This window comes from Myxocyprinus asiaticus, chromosome 50 (assembly GCF_019703515.2).
Source record: "Myxocyprinus asiaticus isolate MX2 ecotype Aquarium Trade chromosome 50, UBuf_Myxa_2, whole genome shotgun sequence".
Classification (NCBI taxonomy): Eukaryota; Metazoa; Chordata; class Actinopteri; order Cypriniformes; family Catostomidae; genus Myxocyprinus; species Myxocyprinus asiaticus.
In genome coordinates, this window is record NC_059393.1 from 22,532,199 (window position 1) to 22,555,000 (window position 22,802).

The 22,802-nt window shown below is 37.2% G+C and overlaps 2 protein-coding genes across 3 annotated transcripts in view; one reads left to right on the forward strand and one right to left on the reverse strand.

Moving 5' to 3' along the window:
• Positions 1-22,802, forward strand: part of LOC127438849 (uncharacterized) — a 687,566-nt gene that overhangs the window by 237,295 nt on the left and 427,469 nt on the right. The window lies entirely within an intron of this gene.
• Positions 1,078-22,802, reverse strand: part of LOC127438828 (GRAM domain-containing protein 2B-like) — a 26,325-nt gene continuing 4,600 nt past the window's right edge. Inside the window, exons 1-13 of one of the 2 annotated variants that reach the window (XM_051694715.1) lie at positions 12,839-13,578; positions 11,301-11,447; positions 10,687-10,747; positions 10,515-10,587; positions 10,187-10,290; positions 9,533-9,631; positions 6,245-6,316; positions 6,058-6,126; positions 5,695-5,788; positions 5,426-5,506; positions 5,157-5,256; positions 3,274-3,381; positions 1,078-3,040 (exon numbers count right to left, since the gene is read on the reverse strand). In XM_051694715.1, coding sequence (XP_051550675.1) covers positions 3,025-3,040; positions 3,274-3,381; positions 5,157-5,256; positions 5,426-5,506; positions 5,695-5,788; positions 6,058-6,126; positions 6,245-6,316; positions 9,533-9,631; positions 10,187-10,290; positions 10,515-10,587; positions 10,687-10,747; positions 11,301-11,447; positions 12,839-12,894 — 1,080 coding nt within the window. In that variant the 5' untranslated portion in view covers positions 12,895-13,578 and the 3' untranslated portion in view covers positions 1,078-3,024. Of the gene's footprint in view, positions 3,041-3,273; positions 3,382-5,156; positions 5,257-5,425; positions 5,507-5,694; positions 5,789-6,057; positions 6,127-6,244; positions 6,317-9,532; positions 9,632-10,186; positions 10,291-10,514; positions 10,588-10,686; positions 10,748-11,300; positions 11,448-12,838; positions 13,579-22,802 lie in introns of those variants that run through there. The other variant, XM_051694714.1, reaches the window with a different exon arrangement.

Genomic DNA, 22,802 nt, shown 5'->3' on the forward strand with positions numbered 1-22,802 from the left:
ATCCTGTACCTGTCCCGCAGGTGTGATATTCGGATGTACCGATCCTGTGCAGGTGTTGTTACACGTGGTCTGCCACTGCGAGGATGATCAGCTGTCCTTCCTGTCTCCCTGTAGCACTGTCTTAGGCGTCTCACAGTACGGACATTTCAATTTATTGCCCTGGCCACATCTGCAGTCCTCATGCCTCCATGCAGCATGCCTAAGGCACGTTCACACAGATGAGCAGGGACCCTGGGCATCTTTCTTTTGGTGTTTTTCAGAGTCAGTAGAAAGGTCTCTTTAGTGTCCTAAGTTTTTATAACTGTGACCTTAATTGCCTACAGTCTGTAAGCTGTTAGTGTCTTAACGACCATCCCACAGGTGCATGTTCATTAATAGTTTATGGTTCATTGAACAAGCATGGAAAACATTGTTTAAACCCTTTACAATAAAGATCTGAAAAGTTATTTGGATTTTTACAAAATTATCTTTAAAATGCAGTATCCTGAAAAAGGGACGGTTCTTTTTTTGCTGAGTTTATAAAAGGGATATCAATATCATACTTGGACAATCCAAAATCCTTGTAATTTGCATATTTTCCCTGTTTGAATACCAGATGCCATCTTTTTCCCACCCACTGAAGCTCTAAAAATGTGTCGTCATCTAAAGCACATTATATATTTCACTACAATACATAGATACACTATATCACCAAAGATATGTGGACACCCAAATACCACACCTGTATTTGCTTGAGCATTTAATTTCAAAACCAAATGGCATTAAGTGAGCTGGCCAAATTTTCACTATTCTGGAAAGGGTTACCACTGGATGTCAGAACATGTTTACATGGATTTGCTCCCAGTCTGACACAAGAGCAATGACCTCAGGCACTGATGTTGGGAACATTTAGGGGACAATGATGAATTGCTTGTGCTGAAGTAAAACAAACCATCTGCAAAGTAAATTAGCATGCATGTAAATTTAGAAAAGGCATGTATGAGAACATCCCTGCATCTTAAGATGGTGCCATTTAATGTTTGAATACATTCTTGAAGTTCCACAAACAAATTTTACAAGACCCGGTTGAGTGTCGATAAATAACGACTGCATTTTATTACGATTATGTCACATTAGAACTAAGCACAATGGAGACGTGTTTCCTTAGCACTTGATTTATTCAAACAATGCCAAAGCCAGTCTCACGGAGACTACTTTGAAATACACAATATGCAATAAATAGACAAATTATTTATTTTTTTACTGACAAATTTATACAAAACAATTTTAACACTTCAATAGTGCAATATAAACAATTTGTAAAAAGTTGGGATCCTTTCATTGTGGTTATAAGACAGTTGTTGACGGGACTTTGAGGCTGTGCTGTCCCAGCGTCGAGTTGAAAAGCAATGCTTCGGCATAATGTATGTGCAAATCAATCCTCATTTGAATCCACTTCACAGATCAGTCCAAACCACGAATCTCTGTTTTGTAGGGAAAATGCATTATAAAATTTGAAATCCAGAGATCTAATTTGACATGCATTGACGGTATGGCTTGGAAATTGGACGCAAGGAATGCTAAGAAAACAGATAGTTCAGTGTAATTCTCTTGGCAGGTCCATGCATGTTCATTCCAAATGTTATGATATGCATTCTAAACCGCTCAAGGATTTAAAGAAAATGAAAACCAGCAGATCAGGTCTACCAATAAAGGATCAAGATGCCAAAATTTACACACAATGCATTGCAAACTGGAGGTTAGTCCCAGCCCTGAGCGAGATGTCTTGGAGCCATCTAATACCCCACAACAAACAGACATCGACAGACTGCCTTCACCATTCACTTTATACAATATAGCTCGCTCTTTTGGACAGTCTTTACACTTTAAAGTGCACTACCAATCACACAAGCATCTACACTTCTCACTCTTTTACAAGCAATCTCCTTAAACATATTGCAACATACACACGTACACAAAAAATCATGCATATTTTGGACCATTTTCGTTAAATCGTTAAAAAAAAAGACTCAAGTATCGCAAGTCCTGAATGGAAAGGCTCCTTTTGGTTGGGCAAACATGCAATAAACAGTTTTAGCTGTAAAAATGAGTCAATATGCATCCGATAACAGGTCTGTTCTTATACAATACAATATTTTATCTCCTTCATTTTTTAAGTGTTTAACAGTTTGGATTAGGAAGAGACTAGCATTACGGACTACTTCATCTTCCAAAAGTATAAAAGACGGGAAAACAAACAAACAAAAAAAACGTACAAAAAAAGTCTTTAAATACCTGATTCGAGCAATTTGTTGTGCATAGCCGTATACATACATTGGTACTTAGGTAGCTCTTTTTTTTTTTAATATCGTGCCAAACCTGATTCAATATCGCAACCCCGAAGAAACAATCTAGGAAGAATGAAAAACAACCTTCACAAAAGGAAAATTTGGATGTCCGAAAGATGCGCCTACCACAGATGAAGCAAACAAATGTTAAATTTGGGAGGGGGGGCCCCAAATGGGACAAAGTGATTTGTTACACTACAGTGACTGATTTGATGGTCGTAAAAGCTCCAACACGTACAACAGTAGTGTCAAGCTTGGTCGAAATGAAACCTTTGATTTCAGGTCAAATATCAAACATAAAAACAGGTGAAATTCTTTCCCACAGCAGAACTGTTTGGCTTCTTTGCTGATTTTTCGACACTATTCAGAAACAAACTGGTTTTCTTTGGTTCTTCAGGGTGGATCGCTGTAGTGCTACTGTAAATACCGATGGCTTTATGCAAATCACAAATGAAGACATGACTGTGTCTCGTCAAAACTATCAGCATCCCCCAAGCATATACTCTTATCTTGAAACAAAGTCGGTCATGATTTAGTACTGGGGAGCAGGTGAATATCCAAATAAAGTTCCTTCCCAGCACTCTCAGATAGGGGATCTTCAAGAACAAGAGATCTAAAGTGATTAGTTTTTGGTAGTTTTCACAATAGCCAAACTTTCCCAAGACTAGATGGATGAAATCTCTTCGGTGGAGTTGGGCTATGTTTCTTTGTACCTGAAAGGATGTAGAGAACAAGTTTTGTGATTGAGGTTTTGGGTAGGCAAGAACAACATCAAGACAAAATACTTTTTGCGATTAGCAGTTTTACTTTTCTTGTCCCACTGCTATAAATTATGCCATTTTTTGTTTTATTGTTGGCATTTACAGTAAATTGATTTGTTCATATGCTGTATTATATAATATGATATAATTAATATAATACAATACAATATAACAAATGCATTTACCCGCTCTGTAGGGTAAATTCAGGTAGGGCTCCTAGTGACGTCAGCTGTTCTTCTAAGGCCACGATTCGCATGCCGATATAGCCAGAAGATAACAGGAGGAGAAACACCCTGCCAAGAACAAAGACGTCAATTTCCCGTCATTAAACCAGTTATTGTTAAAACAGAATCGAAACAACAGGCTCGAGGGCGTTTCATATCACCTTAATCCTACATCCCAAAAAAACGCATTCCTGTATGGCTGCATACCAGACACATGAAACTAGTTTCTACTGATACCACTTATATAATACAAAACAAACACATCCTAGTCACACTCTTCTCCATGTAACTTAACCAATTTCAATACAAGAGAAACTGTGACAAATCGTCATATGACAAAAGATTATAAATACATTAATAAAGAAATTTACGCTAATACTGCCAGCTGATAATTATGATAATTATAATAAATGTTATGGCCAATAACTGATATCATGGCCAATTTTTAGCCGATAATTATAATAAAAGTTTTGGCCGATGACCAATATTAAGGGCAGTTTTATAGCCATTTATTATAATAAATGTTACAGCCAATAACCGATATTATAGCCAATTTTATAGTCGATCATTAAGTTATGGACAATAACCGATACTATGGCTAAATTTATAACCGATAATTAAAATAAACGTTATGACCGATAACCGATAGTATGGGCAATTTTTATTACTGACAATTCAAATGAACGTTTTGGCTGATAACCGATTTTATGGCCAATTTTACAGCCGATAATTATAATAAATGGTATGGCCGATAACCAATATTATGGCCATTTTATAGCCCATAATTATAATAAATGGAATGGCTGATTATCAATTTTACAGTCAATTTTATAGCCGATAATTATTATGTTATGGCTGATAACCGATATTATGGCCAATTTTATAACTGATAATTCAAATGAATGTTTTGGCCGATAACCTATATTATGGTCAATTTATGGCTGATAATTATAATTAATATGTTATGGTCGATAACCAATATTATGGCCAAGTTTATAGCTGATAAGTATAATAAATTGTATAGCTGATAAACAATATTATGGCCAATTTATAGCCCATAATTATAATAAATGGTATGGCTGATAATCAACATTATGGCCAATTTTATAGCCGATAACCGATATTATGGCCAATTTTATAGGCAATTATAATAAATATTGTAGCCAATAACCGATATGATAGCCAATTTTATAGTTGCTCATTATGTTATGTCTGATAATCAATACTATGGACAATTTTACAGCCCATAATTATAATAAATGGTATGGCTGATAATCAACATTATGGCCAATTTTATAGCCGATAACCGATATTATGGCCAATTTTATAGGCAATTATAATAAATATTGTAGCCAATAACCGATATGATAGCCAATTTTATAGTTGCTCATTATGTTATGTCTGATAATCAATACTATGGACAATTTTACAGCCGAGAATTATAATAAATGTTATGGTCGATAACCAATATTATCACCCTTCTATAGCCCATAATTATAATACATGGTATGGCTGATAACCAGTATTATGGCCAAGTTTATAGCCGATAAATATAACAGATGTTATGGCCGATAACCGATACCATGGCTAATTTATAGCCGATAATCATAATAAATGTTATGGCTGATAAACAATATTATGGCCAAATTTTAATATAAAATGTAGATTTTTTTGTATTAATACAGTAGAAAAGGATTAAGCCTTTACATGTTGAAAAATTAAGACCTAATAATAATCCCAAACAAGACCAAGTGTAATCCACTGCCAATATCGACCTAATCAGACCGATGTATATTTAATTTAAAAGATCATCATGTAGACTGCTAGATGGCTGGTTGACTTACAGAATCAGGTAGATAAGGAGAAGTGTGTTGAGGTTGCTAACTTCTCTTTGGATGAGGAGAGATCGAGCCCTGTCCATCACATTCCAAACCCATGAACTTCCTGCAGTTAGAGGAAACACAATCGGTGTTAACCTATCATACAATAGCTGCATGTCGCCACCTTAATGACATTCTCATTCATGCATGCCTAAAGAAATATTGCCGTTTAAACAAAACAAAGAATTTGCAGGCCACAACAGTGTGCATCTAGAAAAATTATATTCTTATACCTGTGTATTCTTCGGTGGAGCTTTCGTCTTGCTCTAGTAAAGCGCTCCTTATAGTGGAATGGGTTTCGATAGCACTACTTTCTGTAACACAAGAGCGCACAGATATTTTCACAACCAAAACTTCTCTTTCAACTTTGTTTCATCCTAACAAGTGTAATAAAGATTATCTACGCACATCATGAGCAAAATGTGCAAAGTCAAACCAGGAGTTATTAGCCAAAACATTCTTAGTAGCATAAATGACTTGTGTGTTTCGGGTTAGTACAAACCTTTTGTTAGTCTAGATGCAAAAAGCTCCAACTGGGGAGTGACACGTCCTCCATCCACCTCATAAGAGTCATCAAGACTGGACTGACTGGAGTTCTGCTGAGACAAATGGACACAAACTGTCACACACTGGTGACACACTAAGGCTGCACCCAAACAATGTGTTTTGGAGCAAGTCACCCCACTCAACAGCTATTTTGGTGACACCTGGTGCAGCTGTTTCCAATCAAGCAAGTCCAGCTCATAAACTGGAGTCACCAAAACTTTTTCACCAACAATAAGTACCATTGTATTACTGTTTTTTGGAGTATGCTAACTTATGCTAACTGTGACCCATGATGGTCATAAGTCATTATATCACTTACCACCAATTTGCCTTGATCGAAGCTGTTCTCGGCCGATGAGAAGAGGGGACTGCTGTTGGCACTTCCCTCCTGTGAAGAATAAGATCATCATGTCAGAGCTGAACATAATGAAATATCAAGCCATCAACGTTATCATGAGAGCAATGTCAATGTAAAATAATTTACACCAGCATTGTCAAATATTTACCTTGATGTGAGGGCAAACTGATTGTAGTAGCTTGTAGCATCCTTCTCTATTCCGTAAGGACACAAATAAATACTGCAAGCAAGAAACACAAAGACGAGTCATTGTTTTATCATTTAAAAAAATGTGTCAAATGCTATTTTAGCATACTTTAGATCTGTGGTTCTCAAGGGGGCCGGGGGACTACTAGGGGGCCTCAGCAAACTTTCAGAATAAATGGGTGAATCTCACAAAACCCCTCAAGAACATGTCCAGGTCACATTTGACCCCCAAAGCCAGATTGAAAATTACATGACCAATGTCCAGTAAACCAACACTTGGTTTCAAAAAACAAAATGTAAGACCCTTTTCTAGACCTGAACAATTAAAATTAATACCGTATCCCCCAGCACAATTTCAAAATAAATCATGCATCACAGACTTACTTAAATAGGCAGGGGCACACATTCAACGTGGCCTTAAAATTGTTTATCAGTAAAACAGGGTAGGATATACACCAATCAGCCACAACATTAAAACCACCTGCCTAATATTGTGCAGGTCCCTCTCGTGCTGCCAAAACAGCGCCAACCCGCATCTCAGAATAGCATTCTGAGATGATATTGTTCTCACCACAGTTGTTATCTGAGTTACCATAGACTTTGTCAGTTCGAACTAGTCTGACCAGTCTCTGTTGACCTCTCTCATGGGTAGCTCAGGTAGCTCAGCGAGTAAAGACGCTGATTACCACCCCTGGAGTCGTGAGTTCAAATCCAGGGTGTACCGAGTGACTCCAGCCAGGTCTCCTAAGCAACCAAATTGGCCCGGTTGCTAGGGAGGGTAGAGTCACATGGGGTAACCTCCTAGTGGTCGCTATAATGTGGTTCTCGCTCTTGGTGGGGCGCGTGGCGAGTTGTGCGTGGATGCAGCGGAGAATAGCGTGAAGCCTCCACACGCGCCCCACCGCGGTAACGTGCTCAACAAGCCACGTGATAAGATGCGCGGATTGACTGTCTCAGATGCGGAGGCAACTGAGATTCGTCCTCCCCCACCTGGATTGAGGCGAGTCACTACGCCACCACGAGGACGTAGAGCGCATTGGGAATTCCAAATTGGGGAAAAAAAAAAAAAAAACAAGCCGTTTCCATCCACAGAACTGCTGCTCACTGGATGCTCTTTGTTTCTGGCACCATTCGGAGTAAATTCTAGAGACTGTTGTGTGTGAAAATCCCAGGAGATCAGCAGTTACAGAAATACTCAAACCTGCCCATCACCAACAATCATCCATGTGATTATCTAAGTGATTTGGAGCGTGGCATGAACATTGGTGCCAGATGGACTAGTTTGAGTAATTCTGTAACTGCTGATCTCCTGGGATTTTCACACACAACAGTCTCTAGAATTTACTCAGAATGGTGCCAAAAACAAAAAACATCCAGTGAGCGGCAGTTCTGTGGATGGAAACACCTTGTTGATGAGAGAGGTCAACAGAGAATGACCAGACTGATTCGAACAGACAAAATCTACGATAACTCAGATAACCGCTCTGTACAATTGTGGTGAGAAGAATAGCATCTCAGAAAGCTATTCTGAGATGCGGGTTGGTGCCGTTTTGGTGGCACGAGGGGGACCTACACAATAGTAGGCAGGTGGTTTTAATGTTGTAGATGATTGGTGTATGCAAGTTTTAAATACTGAAGACATGTTTTCCACATATATATCACATAAAAATTGGTTTATGTACCATTTATATATATGTATAAAAATTATAGGTCGACCAATACTGGATTTTATGTGAAAGAAAGAAGTTTTTAAAATTGGTAGCCAATATTAAATGTTCTTTGTTTTTCCTTCCTGTGATGGGAGGACCAGACAGAGGCTACAAGAGTCCAAATTTAATTAAATTCCAGATGCAGTTTATGGTGCAACACATATACCAATAACCAGGAAAATAAATAAATGATTTGATTCATAGCGTGGAACTTTTAACTTTAAAGGTTGAAATACACCGATGACTCTTATTTTGAAATGCGCTTCATTGCTTCCAGCTGCTCATTCAAACTGATAAAGGGAAATAAAATGTGCTCTGCTACAATAATCTACAAAGTATTACAATATAAACAAAAGTAAACATTGTCATATTTCCTCAACACTACATCATCATCATCAACAGTTGATCATTAGTGATCACTTGTCCTAAATTTCCGATATGGCCTAATGATTGTGAACTGCTCTGCAACAGCTGAAAACACTCACAAGCGCCCGTGTGCTTGGAGAAAATACAACAGTGTCACGTTTTCACTCTGAAAGATGCAGCGCATACACTTATTTAATTAGATCGTATTCTTTTGAAGTTTGAAAAATCACATTAGGTCATATCACACGATTCCTGTCTTTCTGCCCAAAATTTTAAGTCCTCTTTAAATGATAATTAAGACTTTTGTTGTATCATTTAAGATTTTTAATACTTTTCATGACCTTAAATTTTGGAAAACTGAATTAAAGACATTTTAAGACTTTAAGGATCGGCGGGAGCCCTGAACTACACGTTTCACAGCAGTTTGCTAATGAAATGTCCAGTGGGGGGCGCCAAAAGTGAGTGAAATGGTGTCGCAGACAAATTTTTTAAGGTGAATATTAGATGGAGGTTTTAATGTGTAAAAAGTATTTCACTAACCTAAAACTTTAGCCTAAACCTAACCAACAGTGATCTAAAATAAAAGGAGAGTTACCCAAAACAGACATCCTTACCCTTACCCAACACCTAAACCTAACCGATAGTTTCCAAAAACAAAATGCGAAATAAGAGCAAATTTTTTTTAATTAACCACGTCGTCTCGTTTACGCTTCTGACACTCATCTCACGTGTGAGTTTATGCGCTTGATTGGTCTTGAACCGGGTACTTCGTAGTCCAAAGTTCAACACTTTATCAGGTGAGCTACCGTGCAAGCTAATTACATTGGAATAAGAGTGTAAATGTAGGCGAGTCTGTAATACAAGCGTTAAAATTCTGTTTTTCAAATGATGCGTTATAGTAAAGTGTTTCGATATCATAACATAGCAGTATGTGAGTAATAGTGCAAAAAATAAGCGTTTATAAATTATGGCCGTTGTACTCATGATTTTTGTGAAAGTGAAAAAATGCACTGCTGTTGTAGCACCTCTAGTGTTCATTTCACCAGGAAACTGCGGCGAAATATAAACACGGCACATAAAAGTCAGTTCGCAAAAATGTATTTATAGTAACATTCATTATATGAGACTAGGTTGGGCGGTTTAGAGGATCAAATATGGATGCCTAAGAAACTGACCTTTTCTCCTTCAGTGGTTCGGATAGAAATGGCGTTCGGCACCAGCAGCGCAGTGTTCTGCTTCTTCAGAATATTTACATTGGACACAGGAATAATCACCTATAACACACACACACACACACACACACACACACATAAGCTTAGACATGTTTTCATGTTTTGAAACATCTGCACTGTTACACTGAAGGTGTGTAAAACAAATTTACGAAAATTTCTGCCATTTAACGAATCTTAAAAAAACATTGCCGGATAATTCGAAAAAAACAATTCTGAAAAACAATAAATAGAGCCAACAAGTCAATCGTTCATGATTTTAAAGATATTTATTAACATGTAGCCAGCGTTTTGCAAAGTCATTGCATACCTAAATATGGACTACGACTTGATATACGACATATCGATAATTATCGACCGTTATATACTTATTACCTGGGTTAAGCTGTTCTCAGGTAAAACGGATTTTCAAAATGTTAATACTGGCTATATCAAAGACAGTATCAAATCTACATGCACAAATGGAATGACATACGTTTATATAATTATCTGGGAAATTAAAACAAATATGACGCAACAAAGATCATGTCCATTTAATGGACGGATAACGACCATTTAAAGCGCAACATTTGCATGCATCAGTGCGGCAAGTTTTATCACCTTGGTGTCCTTTAGCAGCACAGAGGAATAGAAGCAGATGTTATTGTCGGTGATGTATAGACGACCGTGATAAGGCACCTCCTTTTGCAGGGCACAGATGTAGGCTAAAAGAGAGAGCGATATAAAGAGTAAAGAACGAGATCAGTAATGTGGAAAATATGACATCACAACAATGTGTACGTCAGCGATTTACATCGTGATCACACCTGCTTTATTGTCTAAAGGCCCTGCAAGGTAAGCCAAACATAAATGGCAATAATACAAATATTTGGAAAAAGTAGCCTCCTAAATGCACACATATATGTTAATATTGACAGACTCAACTCACCATGTAGTAAGTCCTCACTTTCTAGGATTTCTGGGAAGAGTTTGTGGAATGTTTTGTTGTGCTTTATAAAACTCTGATAAAAGTATAGAAAATTTAATTAGAAGAGTGGGAAGGGGCAAAGGATAATTATGTACAAAATTTTAAATAGTTCAAAAGATCAGCAAAAGCTTACACTTCTAGAGTTGATGCTCTCATTTCTTTCCAAAGGTCTGTCGACATCAAGAGTATGAGACCTGCCAATATAAACACCACAAATTTAAACATGCATGCGATTTCATTTAAAAGTAAAATTGTTTTACTAATTCGGTCCATTTTGTGAAAAAAGTCAGGACTTTAGAACAAAATTTTGATTGGTCAATCTATTTTAGATCTCAGTACCAGCCGATAACCATATCCGTTTGGACAATTTTCAAAACTGTTAAAATAATTTTGAGTCGGTGTAAAATAAGATTTTAAAGACATTCAATTGTATTATGTCGCCATTACTTCAGCCACCCAGGTGTCTAGATATCAGTATCAGCCACTGAAATACCAGATGGTCAACAACTACAAAAAAAACACCCCGAACACTTGCAATTAAGCATTTGGTTTTGTGTACTAAATCATTATAAAATCTAAAATGGCACTTTGTCCCTAGGCAATATGACATGCGTTAAATGTTCTTTTAAGTGTCTTGTTGACCATTAGAGTTACTGTTTAAGCTTATTTTTTTTAAAAGGAGTAGTAGAGGCAAAGTGGACAAACAGAAGATAATGAATGGAAAAATAATAAAAGTAAGTGGTTTACCTGGGCAGGACCTGCCGGCTCAGGCTCTTGCCCTGCTGTTGCTCAAGCTGGTTTTCCTCTAAACTGAAAGCTTTCCTGCTTCCAAACTTCGTTTTCATCCTCCCCTTCTTCACCTTTCCGGAAAGCTCACCTGCTTCCACTGCATAACTGTAAAAACAGTGAAACACGGCTGTGAAACAGAGCACAGAAACCAGGATCAAAAACTCATGGCCACACACACACACAAAAAAAAAAAACATCTTTCTTAATCAGTATTTTTGCTTTGATGTCCAGTAAAAATATCAAAACATCCTTATAACAAGATTGAATTACTGGAGAAACAATATTATGCAAGATGTATTAGTTTTCATAGAATATATCTTGATTAAAGTTTGTTTTACTTACCCCAATGGCAAATATTTTTTTCTTGTTTCAAGCATAATTCTTGTAAAACTTTTAAGTTTATGCTTAAAGTAAAAAAATAAATACATTTAAAAAAATGCCAGTGGGGTAACAGCCGATCATGTTCAAAGGATGTTTAGATATTTTCCTGGAAACAAGACAATAATACTGATTATGGAAATTATTATTGCAGTGCAACAGATTGTCTGAAAACCAACAGCCTCCTAATCTCTACTGTGTAGGTGTGAATGCTGCAAAACACTACAGTAAGTCCTATAAAACAGGAAATTTTATAATCCATTTGTAAAACTGTAATAGGCCTCCAAACTCAAAAACTCATAACCAGCGAATTGACTGAAAATGTTCATATCCTACCATCTCGGTCCCAGTTTCTTAAATACCTACATCATCTATAGAAACCTTTCATGCTCCAGTTATGAGGTGATGCTATACTGTATGCCGTAACAGCCTATAAAAGAACTTGACACTGTTGCAGCACATATGGGCAATAGGAGCAATTTCGGTTATTTAAAAGCTAATTCCCAGAAAGTCATTTCATTACTTCACTTCTTTAAAAGGAGAGTGGCCGTAAAGGATTCAGGTTTATAGGTTATATAGGCTTTTTTTTTATTTCGCTAGAGTTGCAAAAGTTGTGTAATATTTAAACAGACGAGCACACACCACAAAGGCAAATACACTATTAAGGCCTTGATGCAAGTGTAATATTAGATACAAAATTTCACACCAAGTGGAATCTACAAACAAATGATGCTAGAACTTTCCTCAGAACTAACTCCACTTTTCTGCATCTTATTTTCAATGAGTTTTACATAACTGGTGTCAAGGTGATTTTTAGTGAATATATGAAGAGTCCTAGTAGAGTACCCACAGGTGGAGTGTAGCACATGAACTAGGAACATGTTCCATTAACATTCAACAACCAAAAAGAGAGTCAAAATACTTTTTGCATTACCTTTGCACAAAAAAACTTCTTTTTGCGAAACATTTTGCTTGAAAAATGTGCTTTGTTTCTTTAAAATAAATGCTACTTGGTTTGATCGCTTGTTATCTGATGCCTTGACATCAAGTTTGGTTTAAGTGTCCAAATACTCTTGGGGCCACGGTCAAGTCAAATTACATCTAAAGCATTCCGTTACCTGTACAGATGATCACCGTGTCTTCTAGATAATCGTACACTCAAAGATCTATTCATAGTCAAAATACTCCTCCAAAATGAGAAAGGCCCACAAAACTGGCCTCAAGCCATATTTCTTCAGTCTGACAGTTTCCCCACAAGTAATAAATAAAATCTGAATGAGTCCAGACAAAAGTACATTAAAAACAAACACTTGGGGCAAGCAAAGTTTTGTCCTCTCCAGTCTCTGCGGTTTAGTTCCTATGGGAGATCTTTCCTTCCTCTGAATGCAAATCAGAAGGCGGAGACACTGACCTCAAATGGTGTGATATGTACTGGAACGCCTCCTGAATATGGTCTGAATACACACGTACATTTACATTTATGCATTTGGCAGACGCTTTTATCCAAAGCGACTTACAGTGCACTTATTACAGGGACAATCCCCCAGAGCAACCTGGAGTTAAGTGCCTTGCTCAAGGACACAATGGTGGTGGCTGTGGGGATCGAACCAGCAACCTTTACCAGTTATGTGCTTTAGTCCACTACGCCATCACTACTCCCACATACACACACAGGTATTAACATGTTCACTAATGCACCTCCCTGTCGGACAAAAAGAAATGGAGGCCTAGTTTTTTTTTTAAAGTGTTCAAAAATGTTAAGTGGCTGCACATCTTGACAGCTTAAGAGAAGTGAAAGCCAAACAACCCTAATAATCCTGAAGGAATGCAACAGGAAGTAAAAGCTAAAAGGAACCACAAACCACAGGGTGAAGAGTCACAAAATGCAACACTCTACTGTCTTGAGAGTTTTCGGCTATTGACTCTGAAATAGAGGATTAAAAACAAGTCTACATTTCCAGAGTTTATCCATTTTGGTGCCTATATAAAAACCACAATGGTAAGCACAACAGTTGTTGACTACATTCGTCCATATTGAGAACTTTTTGATACACTATTAAGGGTGCTTCCTGCAACCGTCCCTGACCCTAGATTCAGATAAGAGGCCAAAGTTAGCACAAGACAAACTACAATTACGATCTATCTCAAGCACAAACGTGTGATATGTTGCTTAAAGGTATAGGTTAAAAGACAGCACATGACCAGACATGTAATAAAATAGTCATATGAAGTCACATGACAAGGCATGCAGAGTATGCGTAACTTCAACACGTTTTTAACGAGTTGCAGTAAAGGCATCTAGCTATGGTGGGCGTGATGGCTACAAACGAGCTTCGAATGGCACGCAAACATTCCAAAGTCATTAGCGGGGGGAAGGATAGAGTTTACGGCATGAAAGAAAACAAAAAGAAAGTGATTAGTTCCTGAAAATAACCCAAATAAATTTCACATATGTAATTACAAATGATAAGCTGAAATAACATTTTCGTTCAAGCATTTTTGAAACGCCAAGAAGTGGCAGGTATCAGGTTACAAACATTTTCACTCCTACATGTTCAAAGGACAAATCAGACGACATCGGTGTAAAGAAGAGATGTGGAGCCTATATTTTTGACCATGCACAATGCATGCTATAAAATGAAACTATTAAATAAAAGCAAAGGCAATGCTAAGTTTACCACCAATGCCCCTAAATAGGGTTTAAAGTTTCTTGCATAAGGGAATGTTCACCCAAAAATACAACTGTCATCAATATAAGGGAATGAGTAAATGACAAAATGTTCACTTTTAAGACTGCAATTGTAAAATACATTAGAAACACTGTTGAATCAAATTGGGATTGAACTTAAAACAAAATCAAATAATTTTAGAAACAAATTCACCAACACCCTGTTCTTGCTTCTCATTTTCTAGCAGTGGTCAACTTCCTCTACCCACAAGCTGTAATTCCAGTTAAGTGAGAATTGTCAAACCATCAGAGAGTTGTTTCTGCATTTCTGAGGTTGGGTACATTTGGACTTGATGGTGATATTTAGGGAAACTACTGCCCCATTGTGGGTGTTTAGGGGAAACACAAGTAGGTAAAGCAGTCTAGTTCCAGCATTTTGCAGAAAGGTGGTATCATCCACCACATTTAGCTAACGGCTATTGATACAGCTGGCTAGTTAGCTAACGTCGACATTGACTGCATTTATACGATAGCCTATGTATCATGCAAAGAAAAGTGATTACTTCAAACTACAGTCTTGCATAGTCAGACCTATATCCACACTTTGTTTTAGCCCTGTTCCAGCACTGGAGAGTCAAATATAATATACAGTCTCAAAGTTTGTATTAAAACAATCATAACTGTGTAATTTTAATTATGCTACCTCATCTGTCAGCATGATGTCGGTGGATCACGTTCAGTCTCTTTGTACGTTACGTCATTGTTTTGTCAGATGCTCGCTCGCGTCCCTATGGAGTGTGTGCACGAGCGCGAGCAACAGGTAGGCTGGAGTTCATTTAACGGCCACAGGTGTCATTAATAACAAGGGTTTCTGAATCTTACATACTGCACCTTTAAGAGAATTAATAAATTTGTACTGTGACTACTTTCTTGACCCGATACCAAATTCTCATGAATGTATTGTAAAAGAAATTCATTTTAGCATTTGTACATTAATATAGTATTAGCCCTAATGTATAAAATTTTTTTTTTTACTGTAATAATAAAAAAAAAAAAAAACTGTTCCAATTATTTTATTAATAATGAGAATTAAAAAAGGTTGCTAAATTATTTATTTTTTTCAGATGCATTACAGAAATTATAATTGTATGGTGAAATATGTTACCATGAAAATAATGTTACAAGCAAACAATGAAAATACAGGCATTTTTCTTCTGATAAAATTTGTAGGGTTTGACCATTTGCATGTGTTATGTAATTCAAATCACCCAATCCTAACAAACAACACTGTAGTTAAGACATTTGACCCAACTCCACTAGGAAAATGAACTGATTAATCTATGCGAAGGGCCATGTTCCATTTTTCCCCCGTAAGAATATAATAATCAAAAGACATGAAGATCCTATTTAGACACTATAGGTTCTGTTTACACATCTATTTGTGCCATAATATTGTGTTTGCATTGCATTCTCCCATTTACACTGAGTGTTATAGCCTCCCCAACTTCTATTAAGTCACACAGTGATTCACAATAGACACAAGAGAGTCTAATATCCCGTTGATTCATTGGAATACCCCAGATAAAATGCAAGGACTACGCAAGAACTAAAAATAACAATCAAGACAGGACATCTACTCAGGTTTTTGCTAGTGTTGAACACAATGGCTTAAGGCACTTCATAATATGCCAAACAAGGAAATGTGCTTAATGTTATCAGTGAGAAAAAGCCTTGAACTTTATCACACTTCCCTTTGTACGGAGACAGTTTTTTTAAATGACTAATTGTTTGTACTTTTTTTTTTTCCTTTTAAGAAAACATCAGAAGTACAGATTCACACACTCGTCAATTTATTTTTGATGTCTGCACAAGATATTTTTGGGATTACAATACAAATATTGCAAATATGTTCCCGTAAGACACAAGTGATTTTGGTTTCTGTTCAAGAACAACAACAGTTTACTCAAATTATTTTTGCTGGCTTTTTACGAAAAGTACAACTTCCCATGAACTAGTTTCAGGTGACTTCACAAGAAAAAGTACAAATATTGTAAATCAGAATCAGAATGAGCTTTATTGCCAAGTATGCTTACACATACAAGGAATTTGTCTTGGTGACAGAAGCTTCCAGTGCACAAATACAGCAACAATAAAAAAAATAAAAAAATAAAAAGTGAATACCTTTAGGTTTCAAACATGCCCCGTTTTACCTAAAGTAGTATACAAGTTCTAGATAGGCTCTTTAGTGTGAACATTACTAGAAGCAGGTTGAGTAGAAACTTGAGGGCAAGTAAATTACCATATTAATTTTGGGGTAAATTTGACCCATTTAGTTTGAAGCTCAAACCTGGCTTTTAAAGGAGACCCTTACACCCAACCCAACCAAAACGGCATGGGTCAAATTTTAAGCCCAAACTCGAAATAGTTCTCCATCAGCTTTCTAAACTCTAATGTGAAGATGGAGCGCATTGGCACAAAATGAGTCATGTTGAAATTAAAATATAAATGTACAATTACAAATCAGAACATTACGCAAACTCGTTAGGTTATGAAGTAATCGATGTACATGAATACCTGACCTGAAACAACAGTTTGTTGGGTCATGTCGGACCTTTAGGCTTCAAACATGCCCCGTTTTACCTAAAGTAGTATACAAATTCTAGATAGCCTCTTTAGTGTGAACGTTGTTTAAAAAAAAATACAGTACATCTGAAACAATTCAGATTGATAATATTGCGCATAACGGTAATTGAACAACATAAAAATTGGAAACTGATCATCAGAATTTCTGTATTGGTACATCACTAAATGGAACATTCTTATTGCACTGATAGTACACAATAATACTAAAACTGATTGGAAAAAGTGACTGAACACAGGACAAACAAACAAAAACAACAAAAGAACTGGAGAGCTCCACACCGAGGCTGCCATTCGTGGTGCCATCTTGATAGCTTCCCGTAAGACCAGGAATTTCCATTCTTAATTAATTTTTTTTTTTACAAAATTGTTCCGCAAAAAAACAAAAACAAACGTGATGTCAAATGTTCTCTGCAGCTGTTCTACGACGTATTCCCAGCTGCTGTAACACCAGTCATGGATATACATCACCTTGACGGAAGCACATGGCTAACAGGCAAATCCAGCTTACCTTTCTACGTCTTCACACACCATTGTGCCCATGTGGTTTGGGTCCTTTTCACCATCCATAACAAAGCCAGAGCTCTCCAAAGAAACTTCAAGTGCCTGGACTTACTAAACTTCTCTCGAGTAGCCAAACAAGATTTCAAGCAACTGGGTCTAAAGGTTTCCCTTTACAGCTACTCCATTACACAAGCAGTGCTCAGCCAGGCAGTCGGAAAAATGAGATAATGAGGACAATGAAGCCAAGGGGGTGACCGAGGTAGTAAAAAAGCCTTTGCCGGCCCACTCCGCTCACCTCCAACCGTGGAAAATAATGCTTCAATGGAAACGAGCGGAGTGGCGGGTGATGGTGTAGTACTATAATGGCCCATTTAAAAGCCATTGAAGGACTGCAGAGGAATGCAAAGTAAGAATGGCTGTAGACAATACAAAAGCCAGTGGTTCACCAATTCTCTTTGAGATAGTGCAGAAGGTAAACATCGTAATGCACATGGGAAAGCTACAAAAAAGGACTTGCAGATGCTTAAGGATGCACAATATACCGCGTAGTAGCCAAATCGTATTTTTTTGTCTGATAAACAATATTAGAAGCAGGTTGAGTAGAAACTTGAGGGCAAGTATGTGACCATATTAATTTTGGGGTAAATTTTACCCATTTAGTTTGAAGCTCAAACCTGGCTTTTAAAGGAGACCCTTGCACCCAACCCAACCAAAACAGCATGGGTCAAATTTTAAGACCAAACTCGAAATAGTTCTCCATCAGCTTTCTAAACTCTAATGTGAAGATGGAGCGCATTTGCACAAAATGAGTCATGTTGAAATTAAAATATAAATGTACAATTACAAATCAGAACATTACGCAAACTCGTTAGGTTATGAAGTAATCGATGTACATGAATACCTGACCTGAAACAACAGTTTGTTGGGTCATGTCGGACCTTTAGGTTTCAAACATGCCCCGTTTTACCTAAAGTAGTATACAAATTCTAGATAGCCTCTTTAGTGTGAACGTTGTTTAAAAAAAAAATACAGTACATTTGAAACAATTCAGATTGATAATATTGCGCATAATGGTAATTGAACAACATAAAAATTGGAAACCGATCACCAAAATTTGGAACATTCTTATTGCACTGATAGTTATGCAAGTAACAAAACATCCTTGTGACCAAGATGTGGGCCACAGCAAGTTCCAATTCATTCACCACTGAGCCTGTTCTCCATCTGACCCCTGACCTCCTTATGATATGTTCAATCAGGATAAGTCATCCCCAGCCTAACGTACAAGGGCTCATTTTCGTCAATGGTCATGTATTGGCTCATGTACGAATAGAAACAAAGCTAGGCTTGCACTACACCTTTGTCAATGCCAAATTGGTACACAAATCTTTGTCAAAGTCTTGTTATAAGGGAAGGGAGTTCACTCGGAGGAAAAAATTGGTAACGCCCCAAGGAAGCAACTTTCTATTTAGATAACAGGCAAGTGCAGATCCAATCTACTTGAACGTCTCTGTTATATTGTCTGTTTTAGTAGAACTTATAACAACTTATTTATATCTGAACATCTCAGTTCATTCTGTACTCCAGTTTAAAAACAAGACAGCAAGTTCTAAGGGAGAAGATTAAATATACCTGACAGAATGTTTACTCGATTACAGGACATACCGCTTCTTGGACCACACCAGCATAACATGATATAGACAATATCAGCTCTCTTTTCATTACATAAGCAAATGGACAGACAAGAAACTTTCACGGTCTGAAACGCACAAGGTGGCCACTCTATCTGTTGACCATCTGCACAGATGGGTAATTAAGTTGCCAGCACTGCACTAAGGGAAGTCATAATCATTTAAGAAAAGCCTCTGATAGAATCGACCAATTTTGCAAGACTTGAGCAAACTATGGGTTTCACTGCTTACAAAATTAGTGGACTTGAATGGAAGTGAGATTTTGGTCAAAAAGCATGTGGGGAATACAAAGTCCAAGTGTACTAAATGAGACAAGTGGGTGTTTGCAGAGAAATGAAAGTAGCAAGTAAACCACAAGCTGACTTCTGTAGAACCATTCCATTTAAATGACATTACACAGAACCACATGACATCCCGTATTGTCTTCTGTGTCTACCTCTAAAAACAAAAGAAAAATGCAGAAAATACAGAATATTGAGGGTGTGTTCAAGCACAAATTAATCCAATGTACAAATCCAACTCCCAAAATAAACCAGGAATTGGTCTTTATGACTAGATTGTCTGTAATGAAGCCCACCTAATTTGTAAGAAAACTAAAATCAAAGCCCTATAAAAACAACATTTAAAACAAGCCTAAAATGGTTTGCTGGTCTTAATGGGATTCCCACCCTGGTCAAGCTGATCTGTTTGCTTGTTTTAGATGGGTTTTGTGCCCTTGTCTGCTGGTCAATCTAGGACAAAAGACAGACCAGCATAATCCAGCTAATCCCAATTTGGCCAAGGTGGGTAAACCAGCAAAAACCAGCTAAGGCCAGCCAGGGACCTCATCTTAAACTAGCTAGGCCTGACTAAGACACCAAAACAGCCTAAACCAGCAAACCATCTTATGGCTAGTGTACAATTACGTTTTTAAGCATGCCGTTTTGTCACGTGCAAAGTTGAACGCTCAGCCTTCCCAAGTACATTCTTTTGACCGCGAGCCCATACGGATGCTTTTGACGCATGCGTACTAAGACTGCAGTATCGGATACTGTATGCTGATACTTTGGGATAAAAATAGTGGTAAAAGATAACATGACCTGCATGTGTAAGGACCTTAATACAAAACTATGAGATCATCGCTTTACATGGAGAAATACTGGTCAATCTAAACCACTTAACAGGCATTGTGATGCAATGTCAACACTTGGCAAATGGCGTAATTTGATTATGAGACGTTATTGCTGATAGGGATGTTTAAACCAATGAAGTAAAAACAATGTAGCCAAGAAAGAGGTCCATTTACGTTCCAACTGCCCTAGTGACTGCAAGTGAACTTAAGTCATGTGAACATTCGCACCTTGAAAACAGCTAGGAATTTGGAGCATAACTGTAACGATGTTCATTAGTTTGTTTTTGTCCCAACCAGTGAGAGGGCATTGACAGGTACAATTATAACATCCATTCAAAAAGGTTTACACTAAGAAATGCTGGCCTAAAATGGTATATTACTTAGTGTATTTTCCATTTGATGGACTAAAATCACTTTGCTAAGAGTATGGATGTAAATTTCAAATAGAAATAAAGTCTAAACCCATCCCATGGTGAGGCATCACCCACTCACTGGAAAATGTGATACAAGGAAATAAGCTCTTGTCTAAAATTAACCAAGTAATTCCTTTACAACAGCATGAGTGATGCGATACAGGTACAATAATAGGATTTAAAACTCTACACTGATAGCACACGTACATCACACAGACGTCTATGGGTCTACTTGCGTTTATATCCGAAAGAAGTAAAAAAAATGTTTAGTTTTTTTGCTCATCTGCAACACGTCTATAAGACATTTCCTCCTGGATGTCTTTGAGACATTTATGATTTACAATGTTTGCAATGTTATTCCATTTGAAACGTTTATTATAATACACCTGAATACCAATTTTAAGGAGTTTTTGGAGCATTAAGGTGGTTGACATGATCTTATTGAAGACTAAATGGAAATTGGCCTTAAAAGATACCAACAAGTAGGGCTGCACGATTACAGCAAAAGTAATAATTGTCGATTATTGCCCTTGATATTGTAATCGCGATTATTAATGTCACTTAAAATATTAAATTACCGTGACGTCAAAAAGTAAGCAACCGTGCGATTCTTCAGAGTAGCAGATTTCAATGGTGGATTTGAGCTACGCTCTAGTTTCTTTTAAGCATCTTTTAAGCATTAAATATTGTAATAACGTTTGTTATTGTTAGGCCAAATAAAAATTATTTTAAATGGATATCTATGGTATAGAATTAAATTATTGCTAAATTACTTAATTAGTCCACATACAGTAAACAATATGACATATTCAATATTCAAACTTTTTTACAGCCGATTTAAATTGACCAAGTTAATGCGTTCAGTACGAGACAGGGGACCATTCATCTCGTTAGATCGAGCAACGCGACAAACTCTCCCATTACAATGACTGCTGTCACTCACTGCAGGTTTCAGACCTGCATTTCGACACGAGCTCAGTGACGCTCCACACGAAGTTCTGCACTCTCGCGAATGCTCTCATTAAAAACAAAGCCGTCTAATCAGCATAATAAATCAATTATTTACACCGCGTCTATGCCTTGATTGGAACGGGATCGTTTTATTTTTGTCGTGTTGCTCATTTGCAGCGTATTTAACATCTACGTTCAAAGCGAGCGGTGCGATACGCAATGAATACAAAATAATTCCAAAGTGTTTTTCGCTCTTGTTCTACAGCTTCTTTTCGAGTGTCAGGTGATGTTTCTTCAGTATTAATTTTAGTGTGCCACCGCGAACAGAGGTGGAACATAAAGCAAGCATCTGGGCATTCAGACGGTTTAAAACTTGCGCATTAGGATCAGTTGTCCTTACTGATAGGACGGAGGACTAACTTAAGCGGCTCTGTTTGGCCATTGCCGTTTCATTGCTCAACGGACATGTTAGTGATTGGTTAGAATACTCAACCTCTGCAAAAGCACGTTGTAAATAGAAACCATTGACGCAACAGGAGCAGACTTAAATTGAATGCTGTAATAGTCAGTTTTCGCGATTACATAATCGTGGCAGCCGCAATCGTAATCGCGATTAGTTTTTTGATTGTGCAGCCCTACCAACAAGAACCATGTTTTGAATGTACCACCATGTTTTTTGGACATGTACCATGGTATTCCTTTAAGTACCTTGGACTACCAAGAAAATACAATGGTAAATGACCATGATAATCATTCAGCATCAGCACCTTGGAGTATATAAAAGTACCCTGGTATTACCATATGATATCATGAATGTCCCTGGTAAAAAAAAAAAAAAAAGCATATTAGTATTTTGTAAGGATAGTCAAAAATATAAAGCATTAATGATATTTCATGCAACACATTTGCCAAACACAATATACTGAGAATAAACTCATCACATTGAGTATTAGTGTATGTATATAGGCCTACTATGAGTATATTTTAAATTGTATATAAAATTCAGTCAGAACAACCGTTTAAAAAGACACATATTGCAAGTATCTAATTGACCAAAACTGCCATCACACACACACACACACACACTCAAACATAAACACACAC